This window comes from Marmota monax, unplaced genomic scaffold (genome assembly GCF_021218885.2).
Source record: "Marmota monax isolate L192 unplaced genomic scaffold, Marmota_monax_Labrador192_F-V1.1 WCK01_AAM20220418_F8-fsc00095, whole genome shotgun sequence".
Taxonomy (NCBI): domain Eukaryota; kingdom Metazoa; phylum Chordata; class Mammalia; order Rodentia; family Sciuridae; genus Marmota; species Marmota monax.
The window spans coordinates 1,462,297-1,480,858 of NW_026695244.1; the positions used below are offsets into that span (position 1 = coordinate 1,462,297).

At 42.5% G+C, this 18,562-nt stretch overlaps 1 protein-coding gene across 3 annotated transcripts in view; it reads left to right on the forward strand.

Annotated features, from left to right (window-relative positions):
* The window catches only part of Kiaa2012 (KIAA2012 ortholog), a 115,204-nt gene that overhangs the window by 89,984 nt on the left and 6,658 nt on the right, over nt 1–18,562 (forward strand). For all 3 annotated transcript variants that reach the window (XM_058578150.1, XM_058578148.1, XM_058578149.1), the window contains exons 15-18: nt 12,942–13,029; nt 15,046–15,208; nt 15,828–15,942; nt 17,937–18,250. In XM_058578150.1, coding sequence (XP_058434133.1) covers nt 12,942–13,029; nt 15,046–15,208; nt 15,828–15,942; nt 17,937–18,250 — 680 coding nt within the window. The remainder of the gene's footprint in view (nt 1–12,941; nt 13,030–15,045; nt 15,209–15,827; nt 15,943–17,936; nt 18,251–18,562) is intronic.

The window sequence follows — 18,562 nt, forward strand, 5'->3', positions numbered from 1 at the left end:
GACAAAGCAAGAGGGTTCAGAGGAGAAATGTGAGACCCTTAGCCCAATCAGTGAATTAATCTCCTGTTGGGATTAATTGAGTGGTAACTGAAGGCAGATGGGATGTGGCTGGAGGAGGTGGGCATGGTTTTGGGGTATATATTTGTATCTGGTGAATGGAGTCTCTCCCTTTGCTTTCTGATCATCATGGGAGCTGTTTACCTCTGCTATATTCTTCCTCATGATGTTCAGCCTCACTTTGAGCCCCAAGGAATGGAGTTTGCTGTCTATGGATTGAGATCTCTGAAACCATGAGCCCCTAAATAAACTTTTCTCCCTTTACATTTGTTCTGGTTGGGTCTTTTCAAGTCACAACAGTGAAATAGCTAACTAAAACATTAAAACATTTTTTTTTCTGCGAGAAACAGCAGATTGTTGCAAGAGAGTGAAAACTTTGGGGACATTATTAAAAAGTCCCCCCGAGCACTTCCACCTCTCTGTTCCACCTGCCTTCGTGGAGGGTTTGGCAAAGGGGTTGGGGTTTCTTGCCTAGAGAAACACTATTCCAACAGAACAGGGACCATCTTCTTTACAGACCCAGCCCCCATCACCCACAGCCCTGGGTGACAAGAGTTGCTTGATGGTAGCTTACTCCAGAAATGACCCTGCATTTGATGATGATAGGGGTCAGAGGAAGGAGAGAGAGTTCTATGAAACACTGGGCCCAGAACCACTGGGTTTTTCAGCATAGTTAAAGCCTCCTCGTGCCCTGAACTGACTCGAAGCCCTACCCTGAGGGCACACAGGGCATGTTTTATGACACTTCCGTTGGCTAGGCCCAGGTGGCAGAGCCATTTTTTGTCCTCATTGCTTCTTGCAGAAGTGGAAACATTAAAGACTATTGATTCTCGGGCAGTCTGTGCAGGGCCACAGAGAAGCCGTGTGCTTGTTGCTGCTGCACGAAGGTGTCCAGCAGAGGGAGCTCGTGGGGCTGGAATCCAGCCTGTGCTCCACCGCCTGACACATTCACTGCAGCACCCGGACTGCAGTGAATTCCTAATTCACTAATTTCCTAAATTCCTGATTTCCTAATTCAAATAAAGGTGATGCATAGCAGCTGCAGGTCAGAGCTGCTGAGCTGAGAGTGTGCACTCTGGAGCTGGCCTTAACCCCTCAGTGCCTCAGAGTCCTCATCTGTCAGCAAAAGTTGGAACAGAACTCATCGCATTTGGCTGCATGAGGAACGAATGAAAAAGTTCACATAAAGTAGCCATTTAGTGGTTATTCATCTCGACTTATATATTTTACCCTCCCATGATCACTGTTTACCAATCTGTGCAATGACACAATGGTTCTTCCTATCTCCTGTGGATCCTATCAGGTAAAAGAGAGAGACCTTAAGAGAACACTGGAGAGAAATGTACTAAGTCACAGGTTTTGAATTTCACCCAAAACATTTTGCACTTTTTTTTAAATATTTTTTTTGTTGTCAGTGGACGGAGAATCCAACCCAGTGCCTCACACATGCTAGGTAAGCACTCTGCCACTGACTCACAACCCCAGCCCAACTTTTCGCATTTTGGGTGGTGGTACTGGGGATTGAAGCCAGGGCCTCACATTTGCTAGGCCTAAATTTGATCTTTTTCTGTCTACATCTTTTACCATTTCTTTCTGTTAATGTCCTATTCAAAAATAATTTTATACTAATTTTTAAAAGGTCTCACTGTTTCTGCATGTCAAGCAATAATATATTATAGCAGCCTGAACCCTGGGTTTGGTCAAGCTTTTAAGCAAGGTCTCTGCTAACATGATGCTCCTGTCACCTCCATTTTCAAAGCAAAGTGACACTAGCCAGGAAAAAGCACTCTTCAGATCTTCCATATCGTAAATCACATATGCAGAACGTGAATACTGACAAGCTTCCAAGGTCTTGGCCAAGTGCAGTGGAGGTTTTAGGCGGTACAGAATGTGGCCAAAACTAAGCAAATGACCAAGTCAGTCAGAACAGATTTCCTGTCTCATGACAGCAGAGCAGGCTCCGGCTGGGTTCCATAAAGGTTATTCAGTCTCTAATGCAGTGAAATATCACTGCAGAAAGTCAAAGAAGGCATTTTCCTGTCCTGAATGATAAATGCTGTTTAAAGAGAATTTCAAGTCTTTGAAGAAAAAAAAAAAAGGAGGGTGTGTTAAGGAACTTTTTTCAACTATTTTAGGATCAGTTTCTTCCCCCATAAGTCTTAAGGCTAATTGTCAGGATTTTTTTTCCCCTACTCCAAATTAAGTAGTGATCTTCATGGTTAATTATAAGCAGGAAGTCAATGTCACCTCCAGTGAGAATAGCATGAGGCTTGGACTTGGTGAGAGTACTACATGCAAGTTTTCACAAAACAAAGTAAATCAACAACATCCAAATCAGAGAAGATTGGAGAAATCACTCTTAGTTTAAGTACAAAACTTTCCTTTCCACTGCTCCACCCCACCACAGAGTTCAAGAAAAGAATGAATTTTCAGTTCTCATTTCCTGGGTCACTGGTTCTCAAACTTCACACATCAGTATCACCTGGAGCTTGTTAAACAAGGCAGTCTTTCCAGCCTTTGCATAACTCCTTAAAATGAAGCAGAACTGCTCCAAGATTGTTGTTTTTTTTTTCCCCAGCTGGTCATAGTGGCACATGCCTGTAATCCCAGCAGCTCAGGAGTCTGAGGCAGGAGGATCATGAGCTTCAGCAACTTAGTGAGGCCTTAAAAGTAATGTAGGGAGACCCTGCCTCAAAATATCACATAAAAAGGGCTGGGGGTGCTGTGGTTGTGGCTCAGTGGTGGAGCGCTTGCCTAGCATGTGCAAGGCACCGATTTGATCCTCAGTACCACATAAAAATGAATAAATAAAATAAACGTATAAAAAATGTTGTATCTGGGGGCTGGGGTTGTGGCTTAGAGGTAGAGCACTTGCCTAGCATGCGTGAGGCACTGGGTTCGATCCTCAGCACCACATAAATATATTTTTTAAAAATGTTGTATCTGTTTTAAAAAAATTATTTTAAAGGGCTAGGGATTAAGCACCCCTTGGTTCAATCCTCAATACCAAAAAAAAAAAAAGATTATTTGTTTATTTGTTTTTTGATGCTGAGGATCAAGCCAGCTCTCTGCTGCAGAGCTGAATCCCAAGTCCTCACCTCAAGATTCTAAGAGGACTGAGAGATTTAGGACACACTGCTTGAATTGCAGGGAGCCTTCAAGGAACAGCCTGGAACAACAAATGGGAGGAACAAAAAGCATTTCTTTGGGGTACACAGCAAGCCGCTTCTATTATCTTATTCTAGCAGAAAAAGCAGCTCAGAGTCTTGTTGCCTTGGTCAAGAGATGGATGTGCCATAGTTGCTAGCAGCATTTTAACGGAAGCCAAGGAGAGACAAGAGGGAGGGTTTAGTTCACTCTCATGGAAAAGTCAGAGCTGGTAGAAAGAGACACAGTCCACTCCTTGAGGTTGTGCACTGACCCAGGTTCCTTCTGTTTCTCTCTGCATTTCTTTTTGCCATGACCCTTGTATGCATGTCCATGACTGGCTCAAAGTCTCCCTCATTATGCAGGATAGGAGAGAAAGTGTCAGTGTGGGGCTTGTTCTGCTGTTTAAGTGCACCCTTCAGGAATTGCTCCTCACCCACATTTGCTCAATCCTTCGGGCCTTCCTAGCCACAAAGAAGCCTGGGAATTAGAGGGTCTTGCTAGATGTGTGTGCTATACCAAAACTTGAGGGGGATCTGCTACCCACAGGCAGAAGGGGGATGGATGCTGGGGGCCAAGTACTGTCTTATCCACAAGTGGGCAGATGTCTCTGTCCTTATGGATGCTGACAATTTCCCACCTCTTGGGCCCAAAGAGGCATTTTTCAGTCTCATGCCCACTCTTTAAGCTCAACATGTATTCCCTGGTAGCCACAAACACTGCAGGCTGTTGCTGTCAGCCCTGTGGTTTGCCTGGAAAAAGGAACTAGGGTATCTCTGCTTCCTCCATTGGTCTTTGTGGTGTCAAAAGGGAGAAGGAAAACTATTCAATGTGTCTGTGAATTTGTCCAATAACTTTTAAAAGAACAAAGCCTTCCGTGAGGTTTTCGGTGACCCTAATGGAAACTGCCTAGGGAGCCCAGCTCTCTTCTTTGAAAATAAGCCCTTTATTAGGAAGCAGCTGACACTGACGGCTCCTCATCACACTTTCTATCACTTGATGGTGCTTTCACTTCCCTGGGAGTCCCTGAGTCTAATTCAAGTTCACACATGTGTATTGGGGAGCCACAGTGCACTACTTTTTAGCCCCGTATCTACATGTGCTCAAAGAGAAGGACATTATTCCTGCCTAGTAAATATTCCAAAGGTGAATGAATAAATAAATGAACATGTCAAGTATGGAGGAGATTCATAAATGATGATTCCAAGTTCCCCATTCTCAAGAGCTGACAATGAGGATTTCAGCTCTGGGCATTATAGACTCCCTGGGAAGAAACAGTGAGTGCAGGCATTAGGAAGGTCGCAGACCTCAAATTGGTGGGACTTATAGAAAGAACACACAGCAACCAATGAGGACCTGCATCTCCACCAGAGACAAAAAAGAAAACAAAAAGCAGCTGACAAGAGTAGCAAGAGTCACCACCAGTGGGGAAGGGGACACTGGCTCCTTTGGCTTCCAGGTGAACAAAGCTGCAGCACCCTCATTAACATGATGAGACTGCCCTAATTAGTGGCTAGGACTCTAAATAGTTACATCACAGCTCAACTGGGAGGTCTGGACCAGTGGGTTTGTGAGAACCAGCTGTCTAGATCCTTTCTAGCTAAAACTTAGGGTCTCACCCAGACCTACCTGCATTTGAACAAGATTCTCATGTGATTCACATGCCAGTCAACCTTTGAGAAAACTCTAATATAGACTCATTGAGGACACTGGATTTCAAATTCAAATTGAAATTTTTGCATTTTCCAGCTCTGTCCTTGGTGAGTTCCACAGTCTAGAGCAGGGTACATCACTCCTCTGGGCTTTGGTTTCCTTTTCCATATAACCAAGGAGGTCGGGCTGGATAATCTCTAGGGACATGTCCCACTCTCACGCTCTGTACATCTATGGCTCACACAGGTTTGACAGTGACAAGCAGCAGAGCCAGAGCTGGGACCACACTTCCTTACAAGCTCCTTCCACTCCACCTTGCTCCCAGGGAGCCAGCCTGCCATCCTCACTGTGTCCCACGTAAAGCTCTGCTACACCCAGCCCTGTTTTGGATAGGTGATGACGGAGACAGCCCAGGAAGTGACAGGCACTCCCATGCTACATGTGAACCCCAGCTTGGGGACAGCAGCCAGTGAGAGCCCAACAGGTCATAAATGAGAAGGCAGCTTTGCCATGGTCTTCTGCACCGTGCAAGGCCTCAATAATCCCTCGGCCTCACGAGGTTTCCACTTCCTCCTCTGAAAGTACCAGCATCGACTGGTCAATCTCTCTTTCTCATTTTCTGTGGTTCAATGACCTTGGAATTGTTTCTAATTTTTCTAAGGAAAAAAGCAGAATCCTCAGGACTGGGATTATAGCTCAGCGGCAGAGTGCTTGCCTGGCAAGTGCGAGGGACTGGGTTTGATCCTCACCAGCACCACATAAAAATAAATAAAATAAAGGTATTGTGTCCACCTACAACTAAAAAAAAAAACAGAATACTCATAGAGCTCCATGATTCAGCCACCAGGTTCAAGCCTTCCTTAGTCTTTAGCCACTGACTGCATGGATGAAAGATTCTTTTGTTCACTCAACAAACATTTACTGAATCACATCTTCACATCTAAGTTCCACATCTTCACAGTAGTACCTGCTGCAGCTCCTGCTTTGGTTGGAGGAAAAAGAAGACATGTGTGTAGATGTTTGTAACACAGCGGTGCCTGAGAGAACACAGAAATGGTGGCTGATCCAGATCAGAGCAGGAAGGACAAGAAGGCACAGAGGGTATGTTAATGGGCTTTCCATCACTGTGAGAAAAAAACTTGAGACAAAGGATCCGTAAGGAGGAAAGATTTACTTTGGCTCACAGTTTCAGAGGTTTCAGTCCATGGTTGCTTGGCCCTGCCACTTTGAGTCTGTGGCAAGGCAGAACATCATGGCAGGGAGCGGGTAGCAAAATAAAGCTGGTCCCTCATGAGGCCAGGAAGCACGAGAGAGGGCAGGGGCTGGGGTACCAATATCCCCTTTGTTTTAGTCAGCTTTTTCATAACTGTGACCAAAAGACCCAACAAGAACAATTTTAGAGGAGGGAAAGTTTATTTGGTGCTCACAGTTTCAGCGGCCTCAGTGCAGAGATGGTCAACTCCATTGCTCTGAGCCCAAAGTGAGGCAGGACATCATGGTGGAAGGGAGGAAAGCAGCTCAGGACATGGCTCAGGAAGCACCCAGAGAGGTGTGCCCACCAGGGACAAAATGTACACCACAAAGGCACTCTCCCAATGACCCACCTCCTCCAGCCACACCCTACCTGCCCTCAGTTATCACCCTGTTAATCCTTATCAGGAGATTAATGCACTGATTAGGTTGAGATTCTCAGACGCCAGTCATTTCACCTCTTCACTTTCTTGCCTTGCCTCAAACATGGAGGACACCTCACATCCAAACCATAACATCCTCCAGGACTCACCCACAGTGACCTAACTTCCTCCCAGGAAGGTATCACCACCTTCAGGGAGAGCTACAGTCTGGTGATCAAGGCTTCCCACATGAGTCTTTGGGGATGCTTCACATCCAAACCACACAGAGGGCTCCCTGAACAAGGGAGGAAGGAGTGACTGAACCCAGAGTGCCTTTGTCCACGTTTAGTGGAGGCAAAAAGGGCAGCGGTCCACACTTGCTGTTTCCTATTAAGTGTCTCAGAATCCCTGGGTAGGCCATTTGTCACTTGAGAAAATCCAAGCACAGAGAGGTTAAGTAGCACATCCTTGGCCAGAGCTGAACAATGGAGAAGCCCTGGGTCTGACCACCTTCCCAGGTTCTGCTGCAAGATTAGTTCTTCTGGTTGTTAACAGCTCGAAGAGAGTGGGTTTGTGAATCCTGGATGCTCTGAAGTAGAGGAGGGAACGCAGGAAGGTCAAGGGGGGATCAAGATCTGAATAAATCAATCCCCCCCCCCCCACCTCTAAGTGGAGCAATCGAAATGAAAATATTTTTCTGCCAGGATTTTTTAAGACAGAGGGGAAAAGAAGGGGGGGTGGGGGTGGCCAGTGAAGAAAGAGAAGGCAGCCACAGCCCGCAGGGCCTGGACACAGCTCCTGTCCCTGATCACGGCATTAGTGACTTCAATAATACCGCTCCCTAGTTCCCGAAGAGCTTGCTCACCAGGAGACTCCTGATGAGGTCCTCTCCCCTGGGCGAGGTCATCCCTGTCCTTACAAAAAGAGCTCAGGCAGGGCTCTCCCAGGAGGGTGCCTCCCAGCTGTGTCATCTTTTCTTCTTCTCATTGTGGCGGCTTGTGATATCCCCACAAGCATGAGGACCTCCTATAGATTCCATCCTTAGGTGGAGACTTGCAGACCTGAAAGGTCTGAAAATCTGACAAAGAACCTAGGGGAAAGGTGGGAGGCAGACAAGCCTCGGAGTTCCACCCAAACAATTTAGTCTTTTTTAACTTGTACAGGCTGTCTTTCTGCTAGTTTTCCACATAGTCACTGGAAGTATGGAAAAAACAGAAGTAATTTTTGGCACCTAATATGAAGCAAGACATGATGCTAGGCGTTTTGTGTTTATTTGTCTCATTTTAGTCTCACCATAACCTTATAAGACTCATGTTTTATCTTTATTTCATAGGTGCAGATAATGAGGCTCAGAGAGGTTAGGTAACTTGCCTAAGGTCACTCAGCCAGTAAGTGGAAGAGCTGAGATATGAACCCCAGTTACTATGACTCCAAGGCCTTAGTCTCTTTAGATGTTATAATGTCAACCATGTGTTTTTGACTAGGAAATAGTTACAAAGTCAGAGATGTATGACAAAAATTATGGTAGCTTTTTTTTTTAAGCTAGCATGAATCGTGGAGATTATTTGGAGTCCCTAGAAATTATTTTATATTATGGTTGAAGGAACCTGAGGCCTACAAGTTAAGAGAATTATGCAGCCACAAGTAATTATCAAAACCAAGGTAACTGGAGTCTCCTTCCCGTGTTTGTGGGTATGTGGTTTAGTTCAGTTTAGTTTTACAGGTCTTTCCTCAAGGGCAGTTCTTATATCAAATATCATGGCCACCCAACCTGTGCAAAGAAGTGGAGGAAATAGGAGGAGCAGAAGCCTGTGCCCAGGAGTCAAGGTGGTGCCACTCACTAGAATCTAGAGCCCAGCAGGCGTCCTGTAAGAAGATCAGCCTCGTCATGTGCTCCTGGGGTCCTCCAGCCCACACTGCTCCAGAGAGGACTTCAGTCTCAGCATGCTGCCAGCACTCTACCTGAGCCTAGGTTCAGAATATCCTGCTGGTTCTTAGCACCTAGATGACATGACCTACACACTCTGCATTGCTTTGGTTTTCCTCTAGAAAAGATTTCAAAGTTCTCTTTCATGCTGGGAGAGGAGAGGTGGGTGGTAGCAGATTCCTAAGAATGTTCCTGGCTTATTCCCCATTCAGCCCAGCCTGGGACCCCCAAAAAGTCCCCAGAACACAGCTGTTGCCCCTTTATTCTGAAAATTCTCTTCACCTTCAGGAAAGAAAGCTCATTTCTAAAAAGGGACATAAATTTACCAAAACCCAAAGGCAGCTGAAGCCAGAGGCAAGGACAGCCTAAAAAAGAAAATGATAGGCCAATCTTACTTATGATCAAAGATGCAAAACTCCTAAACAAATAGTAGCCAAGCAAATCCATAAGCTTGTACTTAAAAAAAAAAAAAATACACCATGACAGAATTGAGTTTATCACAGGAATTCAAAGATGGCCTAAGATTTGAAAATATGATTATGTAATTCCCTTCAAGAACTTAAAGGGGAGGGCTGGGGTTGTGGCTCAGTGGTAAGCGCTTGCCTAGCACATTCGAGGCCCTGGGTTCGATCCTCAGTACCACATAAAAATAAATTTTAAAAAACTATTGTTTTCAACTAAAAAATAAATATTAAAAAAAAAGTTAGGGCTGGGGATGTGGCTCAAGCGGTATCGCGCTCGTCTGGCATGCGTGCCACCTGGGTTCGATCCTCAGCACCACATACAAACAAAGATGTTGTGTCTGCTGAAAAAAACTTAAAAAATAAATATTAAAAAAAATTTTTAAAAAGTTAAAGGAGAAAGTCTTAGGGTCATTTTGTAGATATGCAAAAAGAAGTAAAATTTATAAAATTCACCTATTTATGATTAAAAATTATCAGCCAGGCATAGTGGGTACTGAGGAGGCTAAGGCGGGAGTATGGCTGTGGCCCAGGAATTCTACACAGACTGGGAAACATAGCAAGACCCCCCCCCATCTAAAAAAAAAAAAAAATCAAACTACGAATAAAAAAGGACTTCCTGATTTTGATAGCATACAAATATCTATAGTACCATCAATCACCACACACAAATGATAGAGCCTTCAAAGTAGTGTCTCTAGACACGACTGGGACAAGGATCCCCTCTAACATTGTTCCTCCATCATACTCGATGTCCTAGTCTGCACAGTAAGGAAAACAAAAGAAAAAGTAAGCTGGAAGGAGGGAAAGGAGGATATGACACTGTCATTATTCCCAGACAATATTATTACTTCTATGAAAGGGCTCTACAGATGTGTTAGTCAACTTTCTATTGCTGTGACAAAATACCTGACATAAACCACTTATAAGGAGGAAAGGTTTATTTTGGCTCAGTTTCAGAGGTTTCAGTTTGTGGTCACTTGGTCCCATCTCATTGGGCCTGTGGCAAAGAAAAACATCATGGCAGAGAGCACCACAGAGTAAAGTTGCTCACCTCATGGTGGCCAAGAAGCAGAGAGAGAGCACAGAAGGGGCTAGGAATCCCAATATTCCCTTCACAAGCACACCCCCAATGACCTAACTTCCTTCCACAAGGCTCCACCTCTTAAAGGTCCACTCCCTCCCAATAGCACCACAGGATGGTGACTAAGCCCCTAGCACATGGTTTTTTGGGGACATTTACAATCTAAACCATAACAACAGGTGAGCCCTTAAAAGACAAAAGAATCTAACCAAATTACTAAATATAGACAAACACACAGAAATCACTTGTGGGAAAAACAGTGTTTCAAAACGCAAAAAAGCACAATTTAAAATGAAATTTTAAAACACTTGTTATTGTAGGAAAAAACCTGAACATTCACAAAGGAAGCTGGACAGCAAAATGAATCCTGTGTTCTCATCTCTTGGCCAACATTGTTCATTCATAACCCCAACGCCTTCCTCTCTTCCATGTTTTTATGAAACAAATTCCAGGATCAAATCACTTTACCCATATATTTAAGCATATATCTCTAAAAGACAAAAAAAGACTCTGGACATAGCCATGATACTATTATTACACCTAAAATCCAAACAATTCCTTATTATAGATGAGTAGTCAGTTTTCAGAGTTTTATAATTGTTTTTGAATTTGTTTACAAGTGCTCAATATGGTCTTAAGTATCATTTAAATTATAGATTCCATTCATTTCTCTTTTTTTCTCCTTTTACTTTATTAGGAAACTGTATCATGTGTCCTGTTGGGTTTCCCACAGACTAGATTTCGTTGATGGTGCAGCTCTTGATATAATTTATGTGTGTTTCTCTTTAAGGACACATGGTATTTCCTCATCTCCATGATGCCAATGGCTATAGGTCCATCAACTCATTAGAGTTTGCGAAATAGTGATAATGAAATGCTATCATTCTTTTTTCATGTATTAGTTAAGAAACTCTACAAAAATAAAATTTTCCTCATCTACTATTTAGTTATCCAGTGGTATAGCTTATGTAGGAAGAAAGGATAAATGCTCAGTGTTATGCTTTTATGTATCAGTTGTCATAATAATGAGTCAGTTCCCCAGGATCCTCCTATAGTGACCTTGTTTTTTTTTAGTATCATGTACTTGTGGATTTAAACAGATAAAAATATGATTTTTAAATATAACATATATTCTGGCAATAAGTGTATAAAAAGATGTGTGAGACTTTCATGAAGAAATTATATTTCATTAAATTAAGCAAAAGTATACCTGAATAAGTATAATGTTCTATATAATACTGTGTACGGTGTCCATAAATAGGATGAATCTCCATCATAAACATAACAATTTCCCTAATCTATACTTTCATGAAATTCCAATTTTTAAAAAATCCCCGACAGAAGCTGAAGTTGTAGCTTAGTGGTAGAGCACTTGCCAAGCACATGTGAGCACTGGGTTCAATCTTCAGCATTACATGAAAATAAATATATAAAATAAAAGTATTGTGTTCATCTACAACTAAAAATATTTTTTTTTAAAAATCCCTGACAGGTTTTTTGTCAGAGCAAGATTAGTTGATCCTAAAATTCATATAACAGCCAAAAATAGCTGTTATGATCTGAATGTGTCCCTCCCCCCCAAAACTTCTTATGTTGAAACCTAATCACCAGTGTGATGGTATTTGGAGGTAAATCACATTTAAGATATTGTATATATTTTTTAAAGAAGTTAAAATTTCGGGGCTGGGGTTGTGGATCAGAAGTAGAGTGCTCTCCTAGCAAGCATGAGGCACTGAGTTCAATCCTCAGCACCACATAAAAATGAAAGAAATATATTGTGTCCACCTACAACTAAAAAAATTGTAAGTTATTATTCAAAGTTCTGCCTTAATTTGTTCCAGTACTTCCTAAATATCAAGTTACTTTACTAAGGGAAAGAAGTCACCCTTCTGTCGTTCCCATCAATTCTAATCAAAAATGTTGAAATTACACCAATGTAGAACCTCTGCTTTTGGGCAATGCAAACGCGCCCTCTGCTGGTTGCATTGCGCCCTGCACCCAAGTTTGAAAATTGCGAAGACCTGTGTTTTTTTCTGAGCCAGCCACTCTAAAGAAACCCTCACAGAATTCCTCTTTTTGTGAAGATTCTCTAATCAGCTTCTGCTCTCTGTTAATGTTGCATATTATTGGAAGCAAAATTAATTCCCAGGCATAGCCCTAAGTCAGCATTTCCATTTTTCTCAATCTCATTCTTGTCCCCTCTCCAAAATCTGGAAGTTGTGTGAGAGAGTGAATGCCATCTGAATGCTTAGGGATGAATGAAAGGAACTCAAGCTGCAAAGAAGCCCTGGTAATGGGACATGTGTCTCCTTCCTCATAGGGTAACGTTTGTTTTTTAAATTAATTTGCTTTTCAATGTTATAACCACACTGGGGTTTTAGGGAAAAAATTGAAGCATATATACAAACATCCCCATCTAACATATTATTTCCTTTTCCTGTTTTCTCTTCCAGTCCTTATCCACCCAGACATTATTGAGTTCTAACACACTATTCTATAGTCCGTATTTTTACTTGTCCTATATCAGAAACTCTTTCCATATTATTTATTTTTTCTTTTTAACAACAATTTTAAGTGTCAAAGTAATTCATCATAAATTACAAGGAAAGTCTCCCTTGTTGAGCTGTTTCTAATTTTCATTATTGACAATAACATAATAAATAAGTGGTTCAAAAACTGTTTCTTCTTTTGAGTTATTTCTGTAGGATAAATGCCCAGGAGTAAGAGTCCCAATCAAAGACCAGAACATTTTTCTGATTCTTGATACACACTGTTATATTACTTTACCCGAAGATATTTTAATACTAATTTCAATGTCACTTGCCCTGTGACAGTACTGGTTCCCACAGTATTTGCTAATTTTCTAAGTGTAACATACGTCATTGTTCCAATTTGCAGACTGTTGACTACTCACACAGATGGACACTTCCCCATCTAATCCCCGCCTGGGATAATTACCGGTGTCCTTTGCTGATGGAGGATCTTCTGTTTTTTCACAGACCCAGAGCGAAGGAGTGTGACTGACCCCCCCAGTGCTTCCCTGGCTGAACATATCCAGACCCCTGAGGCAGATTTTATGAAAAACACGTAAGTGTTCAAATTTGTAACAATGCGGACTTCCCTGCTTTTGTTTCTCTTTGTTTTTAATTAATTTTGTTTCTGGGGTTTTGGTTTGGGTTTGGTTTGGTTTGGTTTGGTTTTCTGAGACTCATGAGCATTCTCAACTGACACAACATGCTGACAGCCAGAATGGAAAGAAACAAATTTACATTGTGATGAGTTTCCTACTCAAACCACATACTCTGCTAGTTGGATGAGGAGTGAAGTTTAACAGTATTGGAGGCATCTTCTTCCATTGTCCATATATCTGAGATCTACAGAGATGTCTAGAAAGCTTTCTATCAGTTCACTTGGTTTCTCCTCTCAGCATTCTCTCATCTTTGGGTAACATTAATAATACTAACACTTATTGATAATTGCTAACGTGTGTTGAGTGCTTCCTGTGTTCTCCCTGGTTGCTTATTAGGAGCTCTCTGACAGCAGCTCAGCCAGTCAGGCCCAGACATTTGACCTGAGTCCCCTTTGGACCCAGCAGCTGGTGTAGCCATCTCTGCCTCCACCTGGAACCCATAGCCCCATGTGACCTCCCTGAGATTTTCACTTACCCAGCAGTATAAGGTCAAATTTTTTTGACCTCCAGGAACCAAGGGAGAAGGGCACTTGGGTGATTGAGGCAACTGCAACAGGAATTTCATTTTAAAATGTTTACACCCTTTTTCCACCACATATTTAAATGGTTAGTGCAACAACTCACCATCAAAAAAGATAGAATAATCAAAGAGAATTTTTGTTAAATCAGGAGAACCAGAAAACACGTAAAAGCCCCACAATGACCATTATAGTCACCATGACTAAATTTCAGATTTAAAATAAAGATTCTTAAACAGGAGAGAGGGGGAAGGAAGGAAGGAAGGAAGAAAGAAAGAAAGAAAGAAAGAAAGAAAGAAAGAAAGAAAGAAAGAAAGAAAGAAAGAAAGAAAGAAAGAAAGAAAGAAAGAAAGAAAGAAAAGAGCATGCAATCAGGCTTGTGGTGCTCATTTGCAGCCTACCTGTTCCTCCGGGAAAAGAAAGGTTTTCCTAGCACTAAATCCTAAGGAGACTTCTATGGGTTTTTATAGAGTGATACTGAATGATTTAAAGACTCATATATTTACAGGAAATTCCATTTACCTCATTCAACAAACATTTCTCAAGTTTCCACAGTAAGGCCTTTTACAAGCAAAGCACAGTAATCATACTGATTTAGATAAAAAGAGAAAATGCCAGAACCGGGCCTGGCACACAGCAGACACACAATACTCAATGTTGCAGCAGCTACTGCAATCTATGGCGTGTCCTGCCCACAGGGCACACATCAATTGTCCTCAGGACATTAGTAATTGGTAGCAATGACAACAGATAAAACTAAGCACAGGACCTTTCAGTGGCTGGATTTGATCAAGAATGAAACTCAGAGAGGATAAAGAAATGGATAGTAGTTGCTTGTTCTTAAGATAATCTTTTTTAAAGGTCACTTTTTTTTTTCAGCTAAGCCTTTGATGGAAGAAATTTCAGTTACAACTTTTTATTTCATTTAATTAAAGGCATAAATGTGCAAATGCAAAAAGGCAAAGTATTTCTTCCACTAAGTTAGATCATTCTGATCTCTCTTTTGGGAGGGGTTAGGGGGGATTATTAGGGATTGAACTCAGGGGCATTCAACCACTGAGCCACATCCCCAGCCCTATTTTTTTGTATTTTATTTAGAGACAGGGTCTCACTGAGTTGTTTAGCATCCTGGCTTTTGCTGTGACTGGCTTTGAACTCACGATCTTCCTGCCTCAGCCTACCGAGCCACTGCGGTTACGGGTGTGCACCACTGCGCCCGGCTCTCATCTCTCTTATCCAGGGATATGCTGAGGAAAAGAAAGCTGACTAAGTATGTCAAACACCCCACACAGTGCCTGCCAGAGAACAGGTGCTCAGTTGATGTCTGTCCACTACTCTCTTCCTTACTGCCAGAATTTTCTTTCATTTGGTCCTGTTGCTTTGCTCATTTAAAAGAGGCAGCAATTATGAGGCACAACACCTGTACAGAGGACTTCCAGGAAGTAGGCCTGAGTCTCCAGAGAAGACTGGTACTGTGGATATGTCTCTTCTAAGAGAAAGAGAAGGGAAGATTGGACCAAGATTATTCAACCAGGAGGCACCAGCCAGCATCAGCAATGTGAGTGTGAACACCTTGAAGCTTGGTTCAAAAACCCTACCTGGATCCTGCCAAAGCTACCATATACACTGGTATGAGCTATTCACTATACAAGGGCACCTGACAAAGGGCGTGGTGGCTGACAGCCAGCTGTCATCACCTCAGTATTAGGGAACATCATCCTGAAGGGCAGAATCCATTGCTAATTCCTTCAAAGGTACTGAATGGGCAACCATGTCCCCACACTACCATCCTGTCTTAAGAGGAACCTCCATGTTGAGGCAGCCCATGGGAAAGGTGAAGACTGACATGACAGCACCAATCTATTAAAGGTGAAAACTGCTTCACCTGGATTCAGCTCTGTAGATCATGATTTAGCATCAAAAAAGGAGGCAGGTCATAAAGTGTATTTTCTTCCTCTTTTCTCCTATGAAATTATCCTAGCTGTTTTAAATCAAAGATTCAAACTTCAACTCTCCCCACTGGCTCCAAATTCTCTAAGACTCACTGTTCTGCTGATTCAGAACCCACACAAACCATTTCAAGCCATTATGTCACATTGTTCAATGCGATCTTCCCTTGATGGCTTTTTCCTTTCCTACATGTATCACAGTCTCTTTCCTTAATTTCTTACCTTTAGGAGAGGGAGTTGATCGACAAGTCCAAGAGAAAGAAAAGAATCAAGACAGATAAGACCAAAGCACCCAAGAAGGGGAATGAAGGAATTGTCCCTGGAGAAGCAAAGGCTATTTTAGGTAAGAGTGTGTCTGTGAGGAACAATCCAGAAGTCTCCTGATAGGGGTAGGAGGTGGTACCTGGAATCAGCATTAATTCTGTAGGGCAAGCTCACTGTCTTGAGTCTCCTTGACTACCCTGGTTTAAACAGCAGTGCTATCTTACTGCATATCACTATCTTAGTAGACAGGGATAGAGACTGGGGTGGGGTTCTGGAGACCTGAGGTCACCAAAGGAAGAAATGGTAATACTAATAATAACAGCACACATTTACTGAATACCTGCTGCATTAGGAGCTCATGAAATCCTCAGAACATCTCTGTGAGTGCTGCTGTGGGTGACTTACATAATATCAGAGATAGTAAAGAGGTGGACCTAGGGTTTATCCTTTCCTATTTGACTCCCAATGCACACTGTTACCACTGCACTGGTACCACTTGACTCCAGGTTGAGTATCCCTAATCTGAAAATCCAAAATCTAAAATGTTCCAAAATCTGGAACTTTTTAAACACTGACAAGATGCCAAAAGTGGAATATTTCCACACCTGACCTCACGTGATGGGTTATGATCATAATGCAGGCACACTAAAATATTGTATAAAATTATCTTCAAGCTGTGTGTATAAGGTGTATATGAAGCATAAATAAATTTTCTGTTTAGACTTGGGTACCACCTATCTCATTAAGGTATAATATAATGTAACATGATGTAATATGGTATAATATAAATATAACAAATACATTCCAGAATCAGAAAACATTCAATCCAAAACACTTCTGATCCAAGCATTTCTGATAAGGGATGCTCAACCCGTAAGTCATAATCATATTGGGTGGTGAGAGCATTTGGGAATGGGGAAGGTTCAACAAGCTCTGAATGATCTTTCCAGAACCATGTTTCTTCTCAGTTCCCTCAGTCACCTTACAAGGAATCCAGATTCCTATGCTTCTGAAGACATCCTTCAGCTTAACACTTAACACCCACCCTTTACCTCCCACATGATTCAGAAGACCCTCCAAACAAAACCAGTGCTGTTGGAAAGGACAGGACTGGAGACACTCTTGGGTCAGATCTATTTTTGATGTTTATCTTTATAAACTCCTGCTGAATTTACATTGTGTAGTCCCTGGCATTGACAGGATTAGGAAAAGGAACTCTTCATGGCTCCCAGAGGTGAACTGAGTCCTGAGGGTATTCAACTTCACCAGGTTACAGAGGGGCAACCTCAAGTCAGATTCTCTGGGTAGGACTTTCCAGCTGTGTTTCAGGTCTCCCCACAAAGTCTTGACACCCCTATAGGTCAGGGTAAAATGGAGTTTTAAAAATAGCAACACTGCTGTTTTAGTCAGTTTTTGCACTGCTGTGACTAATAATAAAAGAGACCTGACAAAAGCAATTTTAGAGAAGAAAAAGTTTATGTTGGTGCTCACAATCAGAGATCTCAGTCCATAGCCAGCTGACTCCATTGCTCTGGGCCCAAGGTGAGGCAAAACACCATGGCAAAAGGATGTGGAGGAGGAGAGCAGCTCAGGACAGGCCACCAGGAAGCAGAGAGAGACTGCTCCCCCCTCCATGGCCAAAATATAAACCCCAAGGGCACATCCCCATCAACCTCCTCCAGTCACATTTACCTGCCTACAATTACTACCAGTTAATCTCTATCAGGGGATTAATGCACTGATTAGGTTAATATTCTCATAAACCAATCAATTCACCTCTAAGTTGTCTTGCATGAGTTTTTCGGAGACACTCACATCTAAACCATAACAACTGCTGAATGACAATTGATCTAAATAGGATAAAGAAGTTTCTCAACAGGTAGTCTGACAACCAGTCAAAACAGTACAGGTGGTTATCAAATGCAGATTCCTACTGACCCACCTGGGGCTCAAGAGTCTTTACCCCAGATGATTCCATTGCATGCTAAAGTTTAAAAGGTACTTAAAAGGTTGTGCAGAGACACATTTCCTTAATTCAGTTATACCTCTGTCCCCAATTATTCTCCCCCCTAGGCAAGTCAAAGGATTCAATGTCTGAAAAGAAATCAGAGCTAATTCCCAAAGAAAAAAAAGCAGGAGCCAAAAGGAAAAGGCCACAGAAGGAAAGGAATGTGGAGATGGCAACAGAGCTGAGTGGGCCTGATGACATCCCAGATAGAGGTTTCTTCCCTTCACACTCCGATGTGGAGGATCCTTGGCTTTCTCCCAGATACGATGCTCAGGAGAGCCAAGTTTCTATAGATGGAAGATCATCACAAACCCAGACCATGGCAGTCACTGGAAATGTGGAATCAAAAGAAGAGAGAAGCTGTGAAGACCCTTCAGAGGTAGAGTCTTGGCCAAGGGAATTCTGTCTTCACTTGACACAACTGTGGACACAGGGAAAACTGCCTGAATGAAACTATAATCCCTGGAACAGCTCTACTCTTCTTTGGTCTACTTCGGTGCCTTCTGACCCTAGTTAGAAGCCAGAGCTGATCAGAGTCACAGAAGGGTGATATCCCTCTGAAGTAAGGCATTCTATGAGGCCCAAAATTGTTAAAGCTTCCTATTAACCCCTTAAAGAGCAGGAGGTGGGCAAAGCACCCACCCATGAGAGGTGCACATCTCCTCAGAGCAGAGAAAGGTAGATACAGGCC